Source organism: Muntiacus reevesi, chromosome 1 (genome assembly GCF_963930625.1).
Source record: "Muntiacus reevesi chromosome 1, mMunRee1.1, whole genome shotgun sequence".
Taxonomy (NCBI): Eukaryota; Metazoa; Chordata; class Mammalia; order Artiodactyla; family Cervidae; genus Muntiacus; species Muntiacus reevesi.
In genome coordinates, this window is record NC_089249.1 from 44,504,039 (window position 1) to 44,527,183 (window position 23,145).

General features: G+C 41.0%; 1 protein-coding gene and 1 pseudogene across 3 annotated transcripts; one reads left to right on the forward strand and one right to left on the reverse strand.

The window, feature by feature from the left end:
- Positions 1 to 662: 662 nt before the first annotated feature.
- On the forward strand, positions 663 to 22,640 carry LOC136172301 (C-type lectin domain family 2 member D11-like). 3 transcript variants are annotated; one of them, XM_065941579.1, is made up of 6 exons: positions 663 to 1,501; positions 7,530 to 7,633; positions 15,168 to 15,296; positions 17,814 to 17,989; positions 18,581 to 18,687; positions 20,166 to 22,640. In XM_065941579.1, the coding sequence occupies exons 2-6, from the start codon at positions 7,558 to 7,560 to the stop codon at positions 20,284 to 20,286; spliced, it is 609 nt and encodes a 202-aa protein (XP_065797651.1). In that variant the 5' UTR covers positions 663 to 1,501; positions 7,530 to 7,557; the 3' UTR covers positions 20,287 to 22,640. The 3 variants fall into 3 exon arrangements, with proteins under 3 accessions (XP_065797651.1, XP_065797643.1, XP_065797639.1); XM_065941571.1 differs by lacking the exon at positions 663 to 1,501 and adding an exon at positions 6,226 to 6,383; XM_065941567.1 differs by lacking the exon at positions 663 to 1,501 and adding an exon at positions 6,226 to 6,382 and having other exon boundaries at positions 7,498 to 7,633.
- LOC136172321 (casein kinase II subunit alpha'-like) lies at positions 4,286 to 5,396 on the reverse strand (annotated as a pseudogene).
- Positions 22,641 to 23,145: the final 505 nt, after the last annotated feature.

A 23,145-nucleotide genomic window follows, 5' to 3' on the forward strand; every position in this document is an offset into this window, starting at 1 on the left:
ATCAATTCTTACTTAAAGAAGCATCCTTATTTCTTGCCAACTCCAATCCTAATTCTTGACAATTTATGGAACATAAATTGTAGTTTGTGTTTTTATAAATTTCCCCTATTTTGTAAATCAGGAGTACCTTTCAACTATTTTGTTTTGCTTTTTTTTTTCCCCTTTCAATTATTTTGATCTGTGCCTCCTGAGAGATAACACTCCTTATAAACCACAAATCAACCCCTTCTGAGTATGGGTGTGTCCTCAACCAGAGTTTCTGTCCTCAGAAGTCTTGGTTACCCCAGGTTGAACCTCAGAGACAAAGCCTTGTCCACATCTCTGCTAGGCCAAGGCGATTGCCAGGCTGTGACGCCTTCTGCAGACTTTCTTTTGCTCTGCCAGGAAGCCGCCCAGTGTGGCAGACAGCCTGAGCAAAGGTTCGTTCTCTTAGATCCACCATTAGTCCACCAGCCCCCACCAGGCACTCTGCAGTTTGAAGAGGAGCCAAAGACCAGCAGCCTTCAAGCATCCTGTTTACGCCTGTTCTGACTTCCTCTTCTGCCTTGAAGCCCTGAGAAATCACAGGAGGCAGAAATGGATTAAACAAAGCTGGTAAAAAAAAAAAAAATCTATAAATAAATCAAAGCCAGTATGTGACATCCAGACTGAGGGATACCTAGTGTCATCTGGCTTACGATCAGTGCTTGTTTTCTGGGCCCTGCATCTGGTGCCTCCCCCAAGTCTGGGCAGAAGACTGAGGCCTAGAAGTGAGAGTCTCTCCAGGAGAGGCCGCGGATGGTGAGGTGTGTGTGAGAACCCAGCAAACCAGAGGGCGTGGCCGTAGCAGCAGTGTTTGCTGTTCTGAGACCAGCAAACCCCTTCGGCCAGCGGCAGGTCACACTGAAGAGGAACGGCCACCAGGAGAGCCAAGGAGAGGCTGAAGAAACTGCCTTCCCTGGTTTCACTCGGCCATGACTGAAGCCAAGTCCCTGTGTTCTTGTCTTTTGAAGTAGAATGCCAGCTCAAGAGTCAGTCATCAGGAAATATGAAGATGCAGAAACAAAGACTAGTTGTTGGGCTGGGGAATTGGTAGCAGATTAGATTATAATTCTGCCCTATGGCTGAATCACTGAACTCCAAGTTCTCTGAAAGATATAGACAAAGGCTGACACACATTCCTAAGCTGTTTTAACAGGAGTGGATCCTCTTCAGATGAAAACTGACCGTCAGGACACTGATCCTAGACTGGCTGAGACCAGAAGACTGAAGATGCTTGAAACTTCACCTTGATGCCAACCAGTCTGAGAACTGTCCTTGCCCTGCTCCTTGAACACTATAAAACTCCTCATGACCACGCAGTCTTGAGGGCATTAGCCTGCTCTGGCCCCCTTTGCCTGGAAAAGAAATAACAGCTATTCTTTTGTACTTCACCCAAAACGGTCTCCATGTTTCTACTTGGCATCGGAGAACAGAGGCCAAGTTTTGGCAACATGACCTCACCAGGGCTTTGTTTTCAACTGTGAGTATCTGAACTAGTAACTAGTATCTGAGCTAGTTACCTGTAACTAACTAGGTATGTAACACAGCTGCTGCAATAAATAACCTCCTCAATTTCATTGATAGCATAGTATATATTTACTTACCTCTTTTGCAAGTATGAGTATCTGGCCTGGACAGGCGATTTGGAAAAATATAAACTGATTTTTCCCCAGAGAGCTGTGCCCCTAAGCTGCCCTCTTCATGGGAGTTTGCAGAACGTTAGCAGGTGACTGGGAGATTCCTTAGGACAAGCCCTGTGGTCTGGGGATTAAGGGCTTTGAAAAGCTGGGAGAGGGTGGCCAGTGTTCCCAGTGAGCTGGTTCGGGACATTGGCCCCCATTTTTCTCAATCTGCCCTGTCCCCCAGGAATGGCATCTTAATTGGAAACTAGAGATCCCTCTGGAATTGGCCTGAATCCCCCTCTTTTCCAGGAACACAAATGTCTAATGTTCTCGGGAAAACTTCTCTTTAAACTTGGTTTGAATGTCCTCAAGGTCTCTCTGGCAAAATAAATGTGTTTTAAAAAGAAGTTCCCTTCTCCGTGCCATACAGGTTAAGTGAGCTTGGTTAAGTGTTAAGTGTTGTGAGTGTGGTTCTATTAAACTGGCCTGATATGATCTTCTGGAGGAACTTCTCTGGTTCATTTAATTTGGAATGAAGAATCTTCATTCTGTTGGGGATCTTCCATCTGTTGGGGATTTAGTTCTATAAAGAGCTTAAAGATATTTTATTCATATATATTTATTTATATATATAAAGATATTTTATTCATACATATTTATTTATATATGTAAAGATATTTTATTTATATATATTTATTTATATATATATAAAGATATTTTATTTGTATATATATATGCCTCGAGGTGGAGCCAGGATCCTGCCCCAAGCCTGCTCTATTGTTTCTTGGCTGCTCCTCCTCCCTTGTCTTTTGTCCCTTTCCCTCCCTGATTAGCACCTGTTCTAATTTGCTCTTTCGAACTCAAGGGAAAACTTGAGAAAGTAACACTGATATATATATATCTACTACCACGTGTAAAACAGATAGCTAGTGGGAATGTGCTATATAAAACAGGGAGCCTAGCTCCTTGCTCTGTAATGACCTAGAGGGGTGTAATGTGGGGAGGAGAGGAGGGAACTCTAGGGGGAGTGGATATGTATATATATAGTTGTGTCTGATTCCCATTGTTGGCAGAAACCAACACAACATGGTAAAACCATGGTAAAACAAGTATCCTCCAATTAAAACATAAATAATGAAAAGAAATACCATAGGAAAATGTAAAAAGTTATTAAAAAAAAGAACACAAGGAAGATCTTAGGACTGGAGTCTATAACCTGCAAACAAGAAATGCAGGACAGAAAGACTTCCCTACCCGGGAGCCCCACAGGGTTCTGCTTGGATTCATTCCTGGGTCTGGTTTTTTTTTTTTTTTTTTTTGACTCACTTTCTCCACATCAGGGGTCATACTTCTCTGCTTCTGTGCAATCTTTGCACTCCAGAGATTGTGAGTTTTTACCTTTGGATGTTGGGTATTTTTGCCTTTCTCTAAATATTGTTAAACTTGTTCCGAGTGAAGCTAAATTATTTGGAAGCAGTTCTGTCCTTTTGGGTCTTCCTTTCAAGATTCGTGTAAAGGAAAAATCCACAGTTCTTCCTCACTGGTATTTCTTTCCTGCAAATCTTCATTATTATGCACACATTATATGCACGTTATTATGCGTTATTTTCACTTCTGACACTTCTGGACACCAAGTGCACAAGACTTTCCTACTAAAAAAATGACTCTCTGTGACACTAGCCTGGTATCCCACAATTTAGCTCACTTCTAACACTATCAATGTGGAGACAGCGTCAGATCCCACAGGTTAAGAGCTCAGCCCCACAAGATTGCTCCCCCACCCCTTCTTCAAGATGCTAATGAAAGTGGCAGGACCCAGGTCACAACAACTTCTGTTCAATTTGACGACAAATCAAAGAGATTATGACCCCTCCTCGATTCTGATTGATTTGCCAGAGTGGCTCATAGAGCCCAGGGGAACACTAGTGATTACCAGTTTATAAAAGGGTGTGATAAAGGATACAGACAAACCACCAGATGCAGAGATTACATGGTGTAAGATCTGGGAGGGTCTTGAAATTAGGAGCCCACACAATGCCAGCCCTGCACACAAGAAAGACTTTTCTTTGCCAACACGCCCATGCATACCTCTGCTGTGTACACGTCACATTCTTTCTTTCTGCTGTGCTGTGCTTAGTCACTCACTGTTGTCACACTCTTTGTGACCCCATGGACTGTATGTAGCCTGCCAGGCTCCTCTGTCTATGGGGATTCTCCAGGCAAGAATACTGGAGTCAGCTTCCGTGCCCTCCTCCAGAGGATCTTCCCTATCCAGGGATTGAACCCAGGTCTCCTGCATTGCAAGTGGATTCTTTACCAGCTGAGCTATCAGGGAAGCCCAAGAATACTGGAGTGGGTAGACTATCCCTTCTCCAGGGGATCTTCCCACCCAGGAATCAAACTGGGGTCTCCTGCATTGCAGGCAGATTCTTTACCAGCTGAGCTACCAAGAAAGTCCCCATATATATCTATTGGAGCTCAAAAATGTAGATTACCCTAATAGAGAGAAATTGTTTCTCATGGGGATAAAAAGAGGTAAAGGGTGGGAGAGAAGAACTCTCTTTCCCCTCCATCCAATTTGCCCTTCCTGAATAAATTCTAATATTTCATCTTTTTTTTACCCTCTCTCTCTGAAAACTGACTTTCAACCTTTAGTTATGGTTATGAATAAAACATTTTTGATCCTGAGATGTGCATTAAAATGCATGTGTACAGAGAGATATGCTGGGAAATGAAGCTTTCTTTGAGAGGCCATCATTTCCCAGTCTTCATCTGGCTGCTGTGAGACCATTAGAAAGTACAGCATTATCTGCACAAGGCTGGGGCTGCTTCTTCACCACGGGGTAGAAGTATGGGTGCTCCATGGCCTCTTTGGCAGTCAGTCTCTGTTGCTGGTCATATCGCAGAAGTTTGTCCAGAAGATCTAGGGCCTCGGGGCTGATAAGACATCTGTTTTCACTATGGATAAAAGTTTTCCAGTGTTTCCATGAATGTTGTCCAAAATATAGTTGAAGTGTAGATCTAGGTCTATGTGATACTTATTCAGATTCCCATGTAGCTCCTCTGTATCCAGAACCTTGTCAATGTGAACAAGCTGGTCGTAGTCATCCTGTCCATGAAAGAAGTGCATGCATGCTAAGTCACTTCAGTCATGTCCGATTTTTTGCAGCCCCATGGACTGTAGTCCACCAGGCTTCTCTGTCCATGGAATTCTCCCAGATAAGAATACTGGTGCGGCAGGTTGCCATGCCCTCCTCCAGGGGACCTTCCTGACCCAGAGATCAAACCTCAGTCTCTTACATCTCTTAAATTGGCAGGCAGTTTCTTTACCACTAGCACCACATGAAAGAAGGGCTCCTTTCAAAAGATCATGCTTGCTAACATACAGCCCAAACTCCACATATCCAAGCTATACTCATACATCTGCTGCTCCAGAAGGTGCTCTGGTTCCATGAAGTACCTGGAGGTCACTTGGACGTTGTAGTCCTGGGCAGGACGATAAAGTTCCCCTCCAGACCCCAGCATATCAGTCACAGTTTTTCTGGTGGTGCTCTTTCATGACATCATGAGGTTTCACACCCCTGTGCATATTCCCTTGATGGGGCAAGTAATTCAAAGCTTTAAGTAGTAATAAAATAAGGATTTTTTTTTATTAAGGACATATAAAACTGGATATCAAAATCTTTTAGGATATAAGACAGATCTTAAAATCTGTATTATTGATACATTCAAGTACCAGAGCTGGTCTCTCCAACACAGAGTCCTTCATGGTGTTAATCAGCTAAATGATAGTTGTTCCACCAGGAGAGTCCTCCAGAATGTCAACTTCTCCTTTTATCATTTTTTTCTTCCCTGGCTTGAGAATTTTTACAACCATTCTGTCACTGTTGATGATGTTAACAGCCTCAAATACTTCACTATAATTTCCCCGACCCAAGTTTTCCAGCCAACTGGTTTTTGTTGATCAGGTGCCTGGTCGTGTCCGACTCTTTGTGACCCACATGAACTGCAGCACACCAGGCTTCCCTGTCCTTCACCATCTCCCAGAGTTTGCTCAGACTCCTATCCATCCATCCATCCAATGATGCCATCCAACCATCTTATCCTCTGCCACCCCCTTCTTCTCCTGCCTTCAGTCTTCTCAGGGAGTGAGTCAGTTCTTCCCTTCAAGTGGCCAAATTATTGGAGTTTCAGCTTCAGCATCAGTCCTTCCTATGACTATTCAGGGTTGATTTCCTAAGTTTAGGATTGACTGGTTAGGTCTCCTTGCTGTCCAAGGGAACCAGCTGGTAATCATCTTGCTTACCTCGGCGCAGTAAATGCTGCTCTACTTCCTAGCCCCTATAGGAAGGCTCTGTATGTCGTTGCCCCTGTACTCCCTGATGCTCAGGCCGTTTCTTTCGACTTGGATTCGCCAGCCCAGCAGGCGGGGATGGGGGCGGGGAGGGGAAGGGTGGGGTGCCAAGGCTGGCTGGCCCGGCAGGCGGTGGCGGCGGCGGCGGCGGCGGTGGGCGGAGGCGGTGGGCGGAGACGAAGGCCAAGGCGGCGGTGGGCGGAGACGAAGGCCAAGGCGGCGGCGGGCGGAGACGAAGGCCAAGGCGGCGGCGGGCGGGCAGAGGCCGAGGCGGCAGCGTGTCGGCGGAGGTTGAGGCGGCCGCCGTGCGGAAGAGGACGTTCGACTTCGCTGCCGGAGGAGGAGGAGCGCAGCTGGCGCAGGGGCAGGCAGCCACATCAGGCTAGGTTTGCGGGGGGCAGGCGGGGGGCAGGCGGGGGGCAGGCGGGGGGGGCGGGGGGCCGAGATCGCCGGCCAAGCTGCCCGTTCTTTGGAGCAGCCTGAAGTCAGGCGTGGGAGGCGGCCCTCGGGCTTCAAGCAGCCTCCCTGGCTAGGCTCTCAGCCCCGAGTCTGCCCTGGGGTGACGGGCACCAGCAGAGGCAGCTGCACCGGAAAGGCGCGGGACACGATTTAATCCTTGTAGAAGTGAAGTTGCTCAGTCGTGTCCGACTCTTTGCGACCCCATAGACTGTAGCCTACCAGGCTCCTCCGTCCATGGGATTTTCCAGGCAAGAATACTGGAGTGAGTTGCCAAAGCCCATGGCAAGTACCAGTTTGTAACTGACGGGATTTTCATTTTCCCCTCCATCCTCATATACAAGTGATCAGCAAGCTGCTGGATACCCAAAGGGAGCGCTGTACCTCCCTCGAGTTCTCTCTCTGGGCATCTCTCTCTTTGCTGATACTCCGCAGTCTTACTCCTGCGCTTCTCCTGTTCACCTCCGGGAATCTCTTGGCATTTTGTTGGTTTCCCTCTGCTTTGGAAAAGACCCTGATACTGGGGAGGATTGAGAACAACAGAAGGGAAGGGCAGAGGGTGAGATGGTTGGGTGGCATCACCAATTCAATGTACTTGAGTTTGAACAAATTCCAGGAGATCGTGAAGAACAGGGAAGCCTGGTGTGCTGCTGTTATGGGGTTGCAAAAAGTCTGACAGGACTTAGCGTCTGAACAGCAAAAAACCCACCACTACAAAGTTGTCTGTGGGCTACAAGCTGGGGCAAGTGAAAGGCTCACTGTCCTTCATTGAAAGGTGCCCAGTGATTGAAAAGGATTTTTTCTTTCTACACATTTTTTAATTTTGGTTTTTTCTTTTTAGTTGATTCAGGCAGGAAAGTAAATCTGGTCCCTGTTACTCCATTTTGATAGGGAACAAAAGTCTGTGGAGTAGATCTTTTTAAGTAAAAAGCACTTTGCATTTTAAATTTAAGGTCTGTCAACATTAAATTTAAAGGTCTTGTCAATTTCACTTATCTTGTTGCTGCTTACTCATTGAAGGAGAGTTTTCTGCTTTCACTTCTCGGTTGTTGTTTTTGTAACCACGTGAAAACCAGTGCTGGATGCTCTTGATTAAGTAGAAACATGACTCTGATGGAGACTTCGAATATGTTGCGGAGAAATCCTACCTCCAGAGAAAATGTGGAAGAGGGGCAATGTGGTAAGTGAAAATTGATAAACTTTGACAAAACAAAATGAGGGTTGGGGGAGGGGGAACTCTTATACCACCAGCCACTGACAGGACAGAAATTGCACTTCAGGAATATCAGTACTTCACAGTTAACCTCCCTAGAAGGAGATATGTTTTGAGCAACTAGAGGGGAGTGAGAGGACAGGTATGTAATTGTCACATCAGGTGTTTTGTTGCTGGCATGTTGCTTAAATATTTCTGCACAGATTTAGGTTACAGAATTTTAAGAGAAAAATGTTCTCTGGATTTATTTTGTTAATCTTCATAGTTTCCCCAGGTTGTGGGTGATTTCCACTCTGGCAAGTCACATTATGATATTAAATAGCAGATGATTATATTCCAGAGGTGATGGCAAACAGCTACCAACAATTTTGTAATACATATCCTAATAAAAGTTGCCCATACCTACTGTGTAGCACGGGATACTCTGCTCAATATTATGTAACAAACGAAATAGGAAAAGAATTTGAATAAGAATAGATTCATGTATATGTTAAAAAGAAATTAACCATGACACCTATTCAGTAGTCTGATTAAATGTAGTTGTGAGATATTTAGAACCTGCTATTTGTTATTTGCTACAAAGACATATTGTATTTAGACCCTGCTTTCAGGACTTCATTGTCTCAGGGACAGACAAATAAATTTACTATCATTTGATGTGATCTGTGCTACAATGTATTTAATGAAACCTAGGGAGTTGGTGATGGCTGCTACTTCTGAAGTTACTTTTGACCTGGGCCTTGAATGATGGTATCACATTTTCTGGAGGATTAGAAGTAAAAGTCAAAATTTCTTTTTTTTAATTTTAAGTAAATACAAAAGTATGTTTTCTTTCCATTGGGCACAAAAGTGCCCTGCAAAGTTTCCTCTTGGAATTAAGGGTAAATGTGATTTTCAGTAATATCATTAAGTGTTTCAGCTAAAATCTATTGAGGCTCATTTATGTGTCCAAATAATTTTCTTTGTCTTTCCCTCTGTCTCTTTCCCTCTTTATGTCTCTTTCTCTCTCTCACGAAGTCTAGTATACTTCTGTATCTATATATAGTGTTATTTATATATATCAGTTCAGTTCAGTCGCTCAGTCGTGTCTGACTCTTTGCGACCCCATGAACCACAACTCCCCAGGCCTCCCTGTCCGTCACCAACTCCCGGAGTTTACCCAAACTCATGTCCGTTGACTTGGTAATGCCACCCAGCCATCTCATCCTCTGTTGTCTCCTTGTCCTCCTACCCTCAATCTTTCCCAGCATCAGGGTCTTTTCAAATGAGTCAGCTCTTCGCATCAGGTGGCCAAAGTATTGGAGTTTCAGCTTCAGCATCATCCTTCCAGTGAACACCCAGGACTGATCTCCTTTAGGATGGACTGGTTGGATCTCCTTGAAGTCCAAGGGACTCTCAAGAGTTTTCTCCAACACCACAGTTCAAAAGCATCAATTCTTCTGTGCTCAGCTTTCTTTATAGTCCAGCTCTCACATCCATATATGACTACTGGAAAAAGCATTAGCCATTTAAGATCCACTATGATCAAAGGACCAGACAATGAAAATAAGAGAGAGATATAATAACAGAAGTATACTATATAGATATATAGTATATACACTAATATATATATACTATAATAGCTTATATACTGTAATATATACTATATTATATACTATAATATAGATAATAGTTTATATATATTATACTTCTCTCTATATACTACATAGAGATATATATATTGTATATATATATAGTATATATATTATATAGATAGTATATACAGGTATGTATATATACACATGTATGTATGTATATATGCATACATATATGTATGGGTGTATATGCATAAGTATGTGTGTATATTTATGTATATATAAACTATATATGTATAATATTTACTATATATGTGTATATATATATACACTATACATATATAAAATACTATATATACTATACATATATAAAATCTATATTCTACTACTATAATATAGTATATATATACTCTATATGTACTATATATATGTACTGTATACTATGTAGATTATATATACTACAATAGTTTACATACTATAATATACTACAATTTTCGTTCTCTGGTCCTTTGATCATAGTGGATCTTAAATGGCTAAGCTTTATATCATCCTTTTTAGAGTACATTGCAAAGTAGTTTGGAACAAGGGGCAGGTAATCTGAACATCAAAACATTATTGTGATTTAAAGTAAACCAGATATCCCAAGTTAAGGAATGTAGTGATTTCTATGTACTGGAAGATGTAAGTCTGGGCTCGCGGAAATCATTCCCTTGATATGCACCTCAGCTGTCTGGGGCTGGTCTCCTGCACTTTTCCTTAGTGCTTACAGCAGGGAGTGACTGCAGCTTAATGACTGCCAGATACCAAGCATCATTCTCCTTCCTAAGCACGCTCAAGGCTCAGAATTTCACATCTGGAGGGTCAAAACTGCTGATGACTGTGACATCCTTGTTTATTGATGTGGCAAGAAATTCCACATCTCAAGTTGAATCATATGTATACATGAGACAGACCCAGGAAAACTGAGTAGCTCACCAAAATGGCCAATAGCTTCACCTTAAATAGCATCTTCAGCTAAAGACAAAAGATGTTGGGGGTAGTGGTTTGGGACTTCAGAGAGAAGGAAATGGAAATGGAAAATTGGTGAATAAATGTTTGCAGGGCTGTGCAGAGAAAAAGATCTTTAGGGCCAGGATAGACTCTGATCTCTAGGCCCTGCTCAGTCACCCCCACCACACACAGGCCCATATTCTTTGCAGATATTTCTGGTGATAGCTCTCTTCTAAACAGCTCCTCTATCTAAATTATTTTAGACAGATAGGGTGAAGATCAAAGATTCTTCCTGGGTTTTGGGTGCCTTGCTGATTTCCAGGTTGAAATAATCCACATGCTGAAGAGACATTTTTGGGGTGGCAAATTTTACTTCCATACCAAAAACAAAAGAGAAGTAAGTAAGCAAGAAAGAGAAATGAAACATGAAACAAGGGAGGGTGTTAGGAGAAGGATATAGAGAAATAAAGAGAAGAAAAAGGGAGGACTTTAGAATACTGTGCTTAGTCACTCAGTCATGTCTGCCTGGTTGCAACCCCATGGACTGTAGCCCAACAGGCTCCTCTGTCCATGGGGATTCTCCAGGCAAGAATACCATGACCTCCTCCAGGGGTTCTTCCCAACCCGGGGATCAAAGCCAGGTCTCCTACATTGCAGGCAAATTCTTTACCAGCTGAGCTACCAGGGAAGCCCCTTTTATAATATAAGTAAGGGGCAAATAGGAGATTCATTGGAGAGAGGTAAGGGGAGATTCACATCTTACTCTTCTAACAATGAAAAAAATTGTGGAAGTGTAAACTTAAAAAAGTATTCACAACCTAAAAAGTTGAGAGTATTACTGAGCCCAAGTTCACTCTACTCACGCCTTACAATAGGCTAATAAATCTGAGAGACAAAATGTTGAGGCAAGGAATATGACTTTACTCAGAGAGCTGGCTGACCAAAAAGATGGCTGAATAACATCTCAAAATAACCATCATGTCAGGGTCTAGATACCAGGTTATTTTATGGATCAGAAATGGGGGGAGGTGAGGAAACAAAAGTAAAAAGAAAAAAATTGCTATTTGTCGGTATCTCTTAGAATAGCAAGCCTCATGCAGAGGGATGTGTTAGTTTCACTTCTTTACATCATTTCATGGGTGGTGTGACATGAAATATTTCTTGTGATATCAATAAACAAAGATGCCACAGCTCTCTGCAGTTCTGGCTGCCAAATATGAATTTCTCAGTCACACTGGTAAGCAGCAGGGGAGGGGTGCCATTTCCCACACAAAGAACAGGAATGTCATAGCCCTTCATAGATAAGAGTAGTCAGGCTCTCTCCCTGTGAGCCAAACAAAAGCACCCTAGTCCAAGAGGCAGGCAGGCAGGGCTCCCTGAGGCAGGCCTTTATGTATGCCTGTAATAACAAAAGCAGTGAAAGGAGAGTTAAAGTCACAGAAACAGATCCTGTATGGCGTCAAAATTAACCCTGGTTACAAGAGTTATGTTTTATTCAATGGGAACTTTTAGAACTTAAGCCAGGAAGAGAGCATCTCAAATAACCCCAAGAGAACTGCTCCAAGGAGGCAAGGGGGAACCAGGTGGTATAGAAACTTTGCAACAAACAGCATGTAACCTTTGAATATCAAAAGATTTTTTTTGTAAATTAAAGAAAACCAGATATCACAGGTTAAGGAATTTAGCACTTTTCTATGTATGGGAAGATGCAAGAGTCTGGTCTCACTGAAATCATTTCTTTGATATGCACCTCAACTATCTGGGGCCAGTATCCTGTGTTTCCCTATCCTGAGTTCCTTCTGGGCTCAGCTTAGGGAGTGGCTGCAGTGTGAGGGCTACTAGAAGGAGGGAATTCTCCCCTTCCTGAGTTCCCTCAGGGCTCAGCAGCTCACCATTCTGTGATGTCTGTGATTGCTGATTACTGTGGCATCCTTTGCTTACTGTTATGGCAGGAAATCTTCCATTTCTCAGAAGTTATAACATACGGAATATCTAAGACAATTTTGCTTTAATGAGAACCAGAAAGAATGAAGATGGAAAGTTTTATATGGAGCCAAAATCCAAATGCCATTGTATAGCACTTAAAGAAGTCAATCCTATATTTTTTCCCCCGGCCTCGCATTTAAACTGAGACTCCTGAACATTCTGGAAGATTTATGTGCAATGAGTGAAATGTAGCGGTTAAAAGAAAGTTAGCAGGAACTTTCTAAAAGTATAATTGACATTCAGTAAAATTCACCTTTTGGTGTACATTTCTATGAGTTTTGACACATACATATAATCATGTGGCCACAACACAATGAGGGTACACTCCCAACATACACACATGCTCTCTGTAACTATTTCTTTGCTCTCTCCTCATCATTTGGCAACCAATGATTTGTTTTCTCTTTTGATGCTCTTGCTTTTGAAGAATGCCTACAAAGTCAGGCATTTTTCATCAGCATAATGCATTTGAAATTCATGTATATTGTACTGCATATCAATAATGTAGACTTAATAAGGAGAGACATTATTCACAACGACTTTCACAATAAGGAACACCCTCTGAAAAACATTCTCATTTTTAAATAAGGAAGGAAGGGGAACAGAACGCTTCGTGGGGAAGGGAGAGCGAGGTGGAAGAGCAGGTGGCATTTCCAAAGTCACACTTCTCAGTTGTTTTCTGGCGACATGAGGTCATGATCACATATGAGTTGGGAAGCATCTCACTCCTTTCTTTAGTGCCTTTTTACATTTTCAGGTAATCCAGAGTTCTCTTGGTCTTTGGGGAGGAGAAGGTCTCAGTAAAATTTACTGAGCCAAAAAAAAAAAAATAAATGATCAATTGTAAGCATGGGGTCAAGTTTTTCTTTTTTTTTTTAGTAAAAAGTAGTCTTTATTTACCTTTTTCCCAGCTGAAGGATATTTGAATTGTTGCCAGTTTTTGGTGATGATAATTAAAGTTATCATAAATGTTCAAGTATAGGTTTGCGTGTAAATGGATATTTCCATTCCTCTTGCATAGGTACCTAGGGATGGCATTGCTAGGGCATATGGTGAGGTTATGTTTGCCTCACCTCACTGCCAAGCTGTTTTCCAAAGTGGCTGTACTGTTGCATTTTCAATAGTTTATGAGAATTCCATTTGTATCATTTCTTCACCATCATTTAGTTTTGTTATTTTATTTGCCACTCTGATACACATCTTGTGGCAGCTCACTGTATTTTAGCTTTCCCTAGTGACTGGTTGGAGCTTTTCAGATGGCTCAGTGGTATAAAGAATCCCCCTGCCAAGCAAGACACGTAGGTTTGATCCCTGGGTTGGGAAGATCCTCTGGAGAAGGAATGAGAAACCATTCTTGCTTGGGAAATCCCATGGACATAGGAGCCAACTCCTATAGACAGAAGATCCTGGCAGGCTACAGTTCATGGAGTCACAAAACAGTCAGACAAGATTTAGAAGCTAAACAACAACGGCTGGTTGTGTTGGTTTCTTGATTCATGAGAGCCAGCAGGGATGATAGGAGCTGCCTACGGGCACGCCAGTCCACAGTCCCTAGGGTGAAAGGTGGCCTGGGTTACCAGGAGCCTGCCAGGAGCCTAATGTCACAGGAGTCGCTTGGCTCCCTGGAGCCGGCAGGCACTGGGGAGAGGGGGGCCTCGGTTAGTGAGTCTGCAGGCTGTCACCCAGGGCTGCAGGAGTCAGACTGATGTGAGGCTAGAGCAGGTAGACCTGGAATCTGTAGTGAAGTCAAGTGCTGCTTTACCCTCCTTTCCCACAGGGAGAGGGTCTCTGTCTGTGCTGGACTGCTGAGTCCTGAGCGAAGGGTTTGGGGGGCCTGGTCCCCAGGAATTCACCAGGAGCCAAGGGACACAGTAGCCCCACCTGGAGCTGCTGGAATTGGCAGGTGCAGCGGGGAGACGGGAGCCTGGCTCCTAGGAGCCCACAGGAAGCCCGGGCTGGAAGCTGTCTGAGGCTGCATTGTCTGCTGGGATTGCTGGAGTGCAAGGAGCTGGATGAGGCAGGGAGTGGGTGTGCCTGGAATCCTTGGCTCTGGGGAAGATATTTTCATGTGCAGATAATTTTCAAATTAATATTTCTACTGGGAGGCGAATAGATACCACGTCTAGAAACACTTTCATTACTTTCTAATCTCTTTATGTCTTTTATTTATTTTTCTTGAATTTTTGGCACCAATAGAACCTCTAGTAAAATGTTCAATTGGATTGGTGAGAACAGACATCCTTGCCTTGTTCCTGACCTTTAGAGGAAGGCATTCACTTTTTCACCATTAATTTTCATTTTAGCGGTGCTATTTCTATGAAGAGTGAAAGTTCAGTTCATAATTTGTTGGGCTTTGTTATTTTGGATGACTCTTACGTTTCCCCACATTTTATGTCTATGCATGCATGAGAAATCGCTTCAGTCATGTCCAACTCTGGGCGACCCTATGGACAGCAGCCGACCATGCTCCTCTGTCCACGGGATTCTCTCGGCAAGAATACTGGAGTGGATTGCCATTTCCTTCTCCTTTTATGTCTGTATCGATGGTCATATCCTTTCTCTTCTCTTATTCTGTTAATATGATGAATTATATTGATTAGTTGTCTAATGCGCCTCTTAGAATTTCTAGCCAAATTTGTTATTTATGGAGGTAAATTTGGATTGTTTGTATGTTTCTTTTTCATTCTGGTTTCTAGTCTGTCTGTTTCTTACTCTCTTATTAGCTCTTCTTACAATAACTGGAAGACTCTCCAGGGGAAAAATACTGTATCTCTTATCTATGGGTCGCTTTTCAGCCGTGGCCATCTCTCTTGGATGTGGACGTTTTGTGAGGGAGTTTGGCAATAGGGGAGGTGAGGTACAGCTGATTTTACATGTGGATTCTGTGATACATTTAAGTTTTTCTTTCTAATGCTTCCATGAGATTGAGATTATGACATTTCCATTTACAGGTAAAGATTTCCGAAAGAAATGCCTAGCAATTATATCTCCTGTTACACCTGCCAAGCTTTACTGCTGCATCGTGCTTATCTTTGTGCTTATAGCTCTAACTGTGGTGTTACTTTTCACTTGTGTGGCAGGTGAGTTACCTGTTCTCCAAGCCGTACCATGTTTTTTGCATGTTCACATTGTAAATAAGTATTTATTGAGCTCCATTATGTGCCAGGGTGTGTGAAACGCTTGAGGTGTATCAGTGAACAAAACACTCCTATTCTATTAATAGCAGGAAGATGCAGATATCATAATATAGAGTAACAGATTGAGATGAATATAAGTGTCCAGGGTCAGCCTCCTTGAGAAGATGATTTTCAGCAAACTTGAAGGAGATGAAGGAGCCACTGGGCATGTGGGGAATGCATTCCAGATGGTAGGAACAAGTGGAATGAAAGGAGGAAGCTCCTGGCAGGTTTGGGGAACAGCAGGGAGGCTTCGACAGTTGAATCAAGGTGAGAATGAGGAAGAGTAATGGGCTGGGAGTCAGGCAGGTCACAGCCTAGTGAGTCAGGTAAAGACTTTGGCTTTTAATCTGAGTGCAGTGGTGGGTATCAGGAAAAGGGAAATTGTAGGAGAGGAATGCCATGATCTGAATTTCATTGTAGAATAAAACCATTTTGACTGTTACGTCAAGAACAGACTGTTGGAAGAAAAGTTAGACTTTGGGAACGTCTACTAGGGTAAACTTACAGAAATCCACACCAGAGCGGACCATGGCTTGGCCCTGTGGTAACAGTGGAGGTGGACCTGGTGTCAGAATCTATCTTGAAAGTTGAACCAACAGTATTTCCTATCATATTAGATAAGGGAGGAACAAGTGAGGTTAGGAAGCAAAAGCATGTATTCTTCCCACAGCCTATACTCTGATATCTTGCTGGTTTCAGAGCATCTCACAAGGGTCCAAATATTTTTATACATATTTAACAGAAATACATATAAAATAGCATTTCCAGAAACACTGGAAATACTACATTGTATTTTTCGTACTAAAATCAATAGTTGAACTATGCCATGTTTTGTCTACTGGAGAGTTTTATACCCCCAAGAGATGTATCATAGTAAAATCTAGGAAAGGTAAGGAGTTTGCCTTTCTTATGTCAAGAGTAAGAAGGACTGATATTCAGGAAGATGTGGGGAAAGGGAAATCTGTGTGATGCTAGGAAAGAATACTACAGAAATTAAATGCCACAGAAATTGATTTCCTTAAAACCATTAGTGTCCATGGACCCCTGGGAAGTGAGATGCACAGATTCTCTGCTCGAAGATGAGTGGATTGATGGCTTTTGTGCCTGAGATAAGACTGTTAGTGATGACTCTGGGAGGCAACAATCAAATACAATATGTATTTCAAGACTGACCTCAGGGATAAAAAGTCACCATATAAAATATATACATATATATATTCATATATTAGTTTTCACAGAACATTCTTCCAAGACAAACTCTCAAGCTAATAAAATCATTTAGGAAAATCAACTACCACTAGCTTGCACTCTGCAAGTGACCACAGATCTCAATATTGCATTCTCCAAGAAACCAAAAAGAGAAAATAGATCTCGGAAAAGGAAAAGTCCGCTGTTTCGGAAAGCAGTAAAGGACAATCACATTTCCACACAGTGAGTAGCATTTGGTGTTTTATAAGTGGTTAAAGCTGGTAGCATTTCAAGAGGCATTAGAAATATTAGTTGGAGATGCATTACAGCTCAGCAATTCTGCATATAGCCCAGAGTTGGGTGGCATCCATAGAGAGTGTTTACTACATAGACAAGCACCTGAGAATGTGACTCTGGAAGCAAAATAATATGAAATTATGTACCAAATGGTGCCAAAATACATATAAAATAAAACTGCATTCTGATAAACAAACGCATTGGGCATGGAAGACATTTCTGACAATCTGTCTACCTATGGAAAGTAGGTCCTGTTCAGATTTTAAGAAAAACAAAATGTTTGCAGAACCATAAAGTACAAGAGTCTAGTTTATATTTGGCTATGTTTGTCTTCAAACTCCTCATTTTGGAATTTAGTTTTGCTGTACTTACATATATGAATACATGTGTGTGTATATGTATATACATACATAATTTTAAATAAAAAAGAAAAGACCAGCCTCAGGATGGTAAGTGGAATAATAGGTAAATGGGATAAGAAAATGTATTTGTTATGTTCACTGTGTCTGTCCAACTTTTAGTGAACAGCAGAGAACTGGTTCCACAAATCTATATGTAACGAATCGTGCCAACATACATATAAAGAAAAACTATTCTTTGGGAAAAACAGACGAGTTTGGACTTGGAAGACATTTCTAATAATCTGTCTACCTATAGAAAGTAGTCCCTGTTCAGGTTTTGAGAAAAACAAAATGCTGTTAGCCAAGGCCATAAAAGTACAAGAGTCTAGTTGTTCTTTGGCATGCTTTTCTTCAAACCCCTCATTCTGGAATTTAGTTATACTGTACCTACATATACATATACACACATGTATATATGTATATATTAATACATACATATGTTAAAAAAGACAGACCTCAGGATGGTAAGTGGAAAATAGATAAAAGGGATGAGAAAATTTATTTGTTATGCTTCACTATGTTCAACTTTTAGTGTGGAGCAGAAAGCCAGACTCACACGTTCTGTATGTCCCCTGCCCAAAAGAATGGATTGGATTTGGGCGTAAGTGTTTTTATTTTTCTGAAGACTCAAAGAATTGGACATTCAGTCAGACATTTTGTACTTCACGTGAAGCTGTTCTTGTTCAGTTTGAAACCGAGGAGGAGCTGGTAAGAAATATTTTTGGATCATGTTCTTTCTTGAATACTTAGCTCCTGATAAGGATGTAGGCTGCACAGGGTGACAGCTGAAAGAAGAGGAAGAGTCCCATTCCAGGCAGGCTTGGGGGCTTGGAGTGCATATTAGTGCCTGATATTTCCTGGGTATGTTCTCTACCTGGAACCCTGTGAGACAGTTTAGACACATTCTCTCATGTAATCCTCATGGTTAGCCTTCAAATTAGATATATTGTTCCCATTGTAAAAAGAAGTCTGGTAATCATGCAGTTTATCACCCAAATTGGGACATTTTGGGGAGTGAAAGTGACAATATTACATTGGAAGTGACAGTATTATGTTGGAACCACAGGCATAACCTGGGACTTTCCCAGTCAAATTGAGATGTGTGATCACTTTAATGTAATTTAGGATCAGAGACATTTGAGTGATTTAAGCTGAGAACTAGGGACTAGTCTTCTCCCTTCAATATCTAAGCTTCTCAATCTTACCAGGCTGTCATCCAAAGAGAGAAGACTGGGGGGAAGAGGACTCAAGGGTAAAATGAAGGATACATGTGTTTTTGCTTTCTTTGTTTTATAATAGAACTTTCTGAAAAGATACAAAGGCCCTTTTGACCATTGGATTGGCCTTAGCAGAGAATCATCACGTCATGCTTGGAAGTGGACAGACAACTCTACATATAATACGTCGTAAGTTTTTAGACTGCCTTTTGTTCTATTTATATGTGGTTATGTGTGTGAGTTGTATTTATGGGAATGTAAATTTAATATCATGGAAAGTTTGCTTCACTGTGAGGTATAAAATATAAATCCTTTGTATGCTCTTCTGTTTATTATCTGTGCCTTTGGGAAGACTTTACGTATCATGTTTTTAGTTGAAATCTTTAGCATGATGATGGCATTGGACATAGTTCTTCCGCTTTCACCCACTGACTTAAACTGTGCTGAAATCCGTATTTAGAATGTAGAGAGAACAGCTGAGGTACTCTGGGATCCTACAGTCTTGGAAAGCCACTGAAGAATTGGTATCCACAGACCCTCAGTCCACTCTGCCAGCTGCTCTGTCCATTCCTAAATGGAAGATCATCAGAGAACCAGTGGGAATCTCTCCTGTGATAATTTATCCCTGGAAGGAATTTAGTAACACATCTTGGGTTGTGAACACTTCAGTGGGAATGTTTTAAATGTAACCATTACTTTGGAGCCTATAGAATATAAGGGGCAGTCACTTCCCTCAATCAAAGCTAAGCCTGTTTAAGAATTTACTAGTAAGCACATATGTTTATTTTCACCCATGTATGAACCAGGTCAGGAGAACACTGAAAATCATGTTCCCTGAAAGCTAATTGAAATAATCAGTAAAAGATCAAAAATAAGAATAGAAAAGAGTTTTATCTGAGCCAAGTTGAGGACTAGCCCAGAAGCCCACTTCCCAGATGGACTCTGAGAAACTGCTTCAGAGAAACAGGGTTTCGGGCCTTGTCTTATGTCTTGTCAGAAAAGAGAACATTAAGCATGTCAGGGTTACATCCCTTCAAGGTTTTGCTTTAAAAAAAAAAAAAAAAAAGAATAGACCAGCAAGTACACGGTGGGTTGACATGGCATTTTCACCTGGGAAGGGAGTCTTACCATCGAAGGAGGACCAGCGTTGGCATCTCAATAAGAAGGACATTTAAGCTTTCTTTTTAATTTGGACATTCTTTACTTCTGGTCAGTGTGCCCTTTTGTTTAATAATTAAAATAGATGTACAGTGGATGTTTAATATGACACAGACTATTTTATACCATAAAATTCAAGTTAAGTCATGTATAAGCCAGAATGACTTACCAATATTTCAATATGTGACAGTTTCTTTTATCACCACCCATGGCAGCAGTTCACTTGGCTGCAACTGTGAGCCCTAGTTAAATACCTAGTCAACAACATAACTGAATTTGGGATGGATGATGATAACCTTCCAATATTCCAGCTGGGACTTTCAGAGTATAAAAGGAACTGAATACAGAAATGGCCTATATTTACTCAGAAGCCTTATGAACAACAGATTTTCATTTTTCTCTTGTTCATATTAAAAATACCTGGAGTCGGGGGTACTGAAGATTATAGAGGAGGAATGAATGTAGATGTCCAGGCTATGCTTTTTTAATATTTTCGTGTTCGGTTTTAGGTTCGGCATGACAGGAGATGGGGAACGTGGCTACCTGAATGAATTTGGAGTTGCCAGTGCCAGAAGTTACACAGATAGAAAATGGATTTGCAGCAAACAAATAACGTCTCCATATCCTTAAATTCTTCAAGTCCTTTTTAGGAATCACACACCATCTCTAAGAGATGCATTAAAAATTGCTTTATAAATGTTTTATAAAATTTTATTATAAATGTTTGTATATACATTATAAACAGTTGCCCGATTGCTTGCTCTGCCAAAAATATCAGGAATATTTATCGATAGTGTTTGTTAACCCCACAGAAGCAAGCTAATCTTGCATGAGATAGGAATTTGGAAGAGATTCTAAGTTAAGTAGGTGTTAAATAATATGAGTTGATATTTATGTTTTGAACCCATAAATATGAAAGAATTCCCTTTTTTCCATACAGACAGCATTTTATTTGCACACATGGGACGGCAATAATGACTATGATAGCTAAAACCATGCACAATTATTTTAATAACCAATGAGAAATATCACAATTGGCTAACACATTCAGAATTCCCTGACTGTCTGTTCCAAATGTACATGGTCACTTTTTCTGGACTTCCCTGGTGGCACAGTGGATAACAATCTCCCTGCCAATGCAGCAGACACAGGTGCCAGCTCCGGTCCAGGAAGGTTCTGTACGCCAGACAGCAGCTAGGCTCCTGTGCCACGACTACCGAGCCCGCTCTCTGGAGCCCATGAGCCACAACTATGAGCCCGAGCGCTACAAGTGCTGAAGCCTCACGCCTAGAGCCTGTGCTCCTGTGGGAGAGGTCACCGCAGTGAGAAATCCACACACCGCAGCGACGGTCCAGTGCAGCCAAAAAGGAATAATTAATTAATTAAACTAAGAAAACATATATAGAGAGAAAATTTTAACACTACTAAGACTAGGGACTTCCATGGTGAAAGTCCAATAATAATAATAATGAATTATCCATTTACCACAATAAGTAGGAAATGAAAGAAATCATAAAATTGGGCGGGGGGTGGGGGGAAGCAAGCAAACAAACTAGATTTTACATGCTGAAATGAATGCCAAAGATCCCGCATGCTGCAACTAAGATCTGGGGCAGCCAAAAAATTTCAAAAATTACTAAGACTAATCTTTATTTCAGACTCCATATTTTAAGGCATTAGAAATACTGTAAAGGTGCCTTTTATACTTTAATTCTCAGTGTTTCTGTTTTATTTATTTATTTTTTCCCCATTTTTATTAGTTGGAGGCTAATTACTTTATAATATTCTAGTGGTTTTTGTCATACATTGACATGAATCAGCCATGGATTTACATGTATTCCCCATTATTACAGTGTGCTAACTAAATATTATATCTATAAACAAATACCAACTTGTGTTTTACACTATTGGATTTTAAAAATCCTGCTTTCACCCCATTTAAGTCAAAATTAGTGAATTGCCTCCTCTCATTACCCATGTGATACTCCGTCTCACAAATGTTTATGTATGATTGAGGTTTAGAAACAGACTGTTTTAGATATTTACAGTATGAGCAGCACTGTACTAATGAGTCCAGAAATGGACTAAATAGCACTTTATAATGCATCTTCTGTCTTTATGTATTGGGTTGTCCAGTGAATAAGATCTTACAAAATAGAAAATCCAAATGACATTCTTGGCCAACCCAGTGCTCCCATTTCTCCCATCTTAGTGGTGTGCTTCCCAATTTCTTGTTTTTTTGTTTTTAATTTTGATCTACAACCATATTCCAATAAACATTGTGTTAATTTTAGGTGTGCAACAGGGTGAATCCAGTGGACATGTACATGTATGCTCGCTTTTTTAGATTCTTTCCCCACAGGAGTGAACACGGTATAGAGTTTCCCTGGGCAATGCATTATTCCTGACCAATCATCTCTTTTACAGAGAGTGCTGTGTATCTGTCAGTATCAGTCTCCCAATTTATCCCTCCACACCCCTTTACAGCCCTTTACCACCTGGTAACTCTAAGTTTGATTTCTAGTTCTATGACTCTATTTCAGTTTTGAAGATAGGTTCATTTGTACCCTTTTTAGGTTCCATGTATAAGCGATATCGTATGTTTGCCATCAATTTCTCCTTGTAATTTAATTTAATTTTGAAGATATTTAGTTTTGTATCTATTTATATATATTATATATTTATATTATATATAATATATATAATTTTATATACTTTAAATTATGTATTTGATGCTTTTTGTCTTAGCGTCCCTTTTACCTCAGGTTTTGTAAGATGACTGGACTATGTCTAGTTCACTTCCGTGTCCTCAGAGACTAGCACAACATCTCAAGTACAGAATGTTCTAAACATACCTGTGAATGTATAATGTCTTCCTGACTGAGGTGCTGCCCTGTTTGCCTGTTTTCTGCTAATTTTCTCATAAAGAGAGATAAATTTTCACAGAAATCTGGAAAGTAAAATAAAACAATCAGTAAAATTTATATTGGTAAACTTGGTGTGATTAATTTACAAATGATGTTTGAGTCAAACTGTGACCCTAACTGACTTAGTATTCTTTTAGAAGCTAGTTTCATTAACATAAATTGGGAGAACAACATATGAGTAAAACATACTGGTTTGTCAAGTTGGTTCTGAGTCTTAGGCAGAACTCACTTGAAGACGGAGTCTAGGGTAAATACATAGTACATTAACATAGCTGAAGACAAACATTTCCATAAGAACAATGCACTGGTTAGCTCAAAATTTGAGAAAAGTTAAATTCAGGTGGACCCAGGTGTCATCATGGCAACACATAATTTTAAGAGAAACCTCCTTTTAAATTTATGTAGAGAAAGGGAAGAAATCTAACACTTGTTTGTTTCTTCCTGCCTCTTTAGAAAAGAGAGAGAAAAAATTTCTGACACTTACAGCCTATTTCTTCTCTTTGGAGACCCCTGGTCTTCCTGCTTATTACCCTCTCATTATGAGGTTTATAAATTACTTCAA

Bases quoted from the DNA above. Each gene is read 5' to 3' on its own strand.
- LOC136172301 (XM_065941579.1), top strand. From the start codon at position 7,558: ATGACTCTGATGGAGACTTCGAATATGTTGCGGAGAAATCCTACCTCC. The intron at 15,297-17,813 runs GTGAGTTACCTG...TTCAACTTTTAG, and splicing joins ACTTTTCACTTGTGTGGCAG to TGTGGAGCAGAAAGCCAGAC. The intron at 17,990-18,580 runs GTAAGAAATATT...GTTTTATAATAG, and splicing joins TTGAAACCGAGGAGGAGCTG to AACTTTCTGAAAAGATACAA.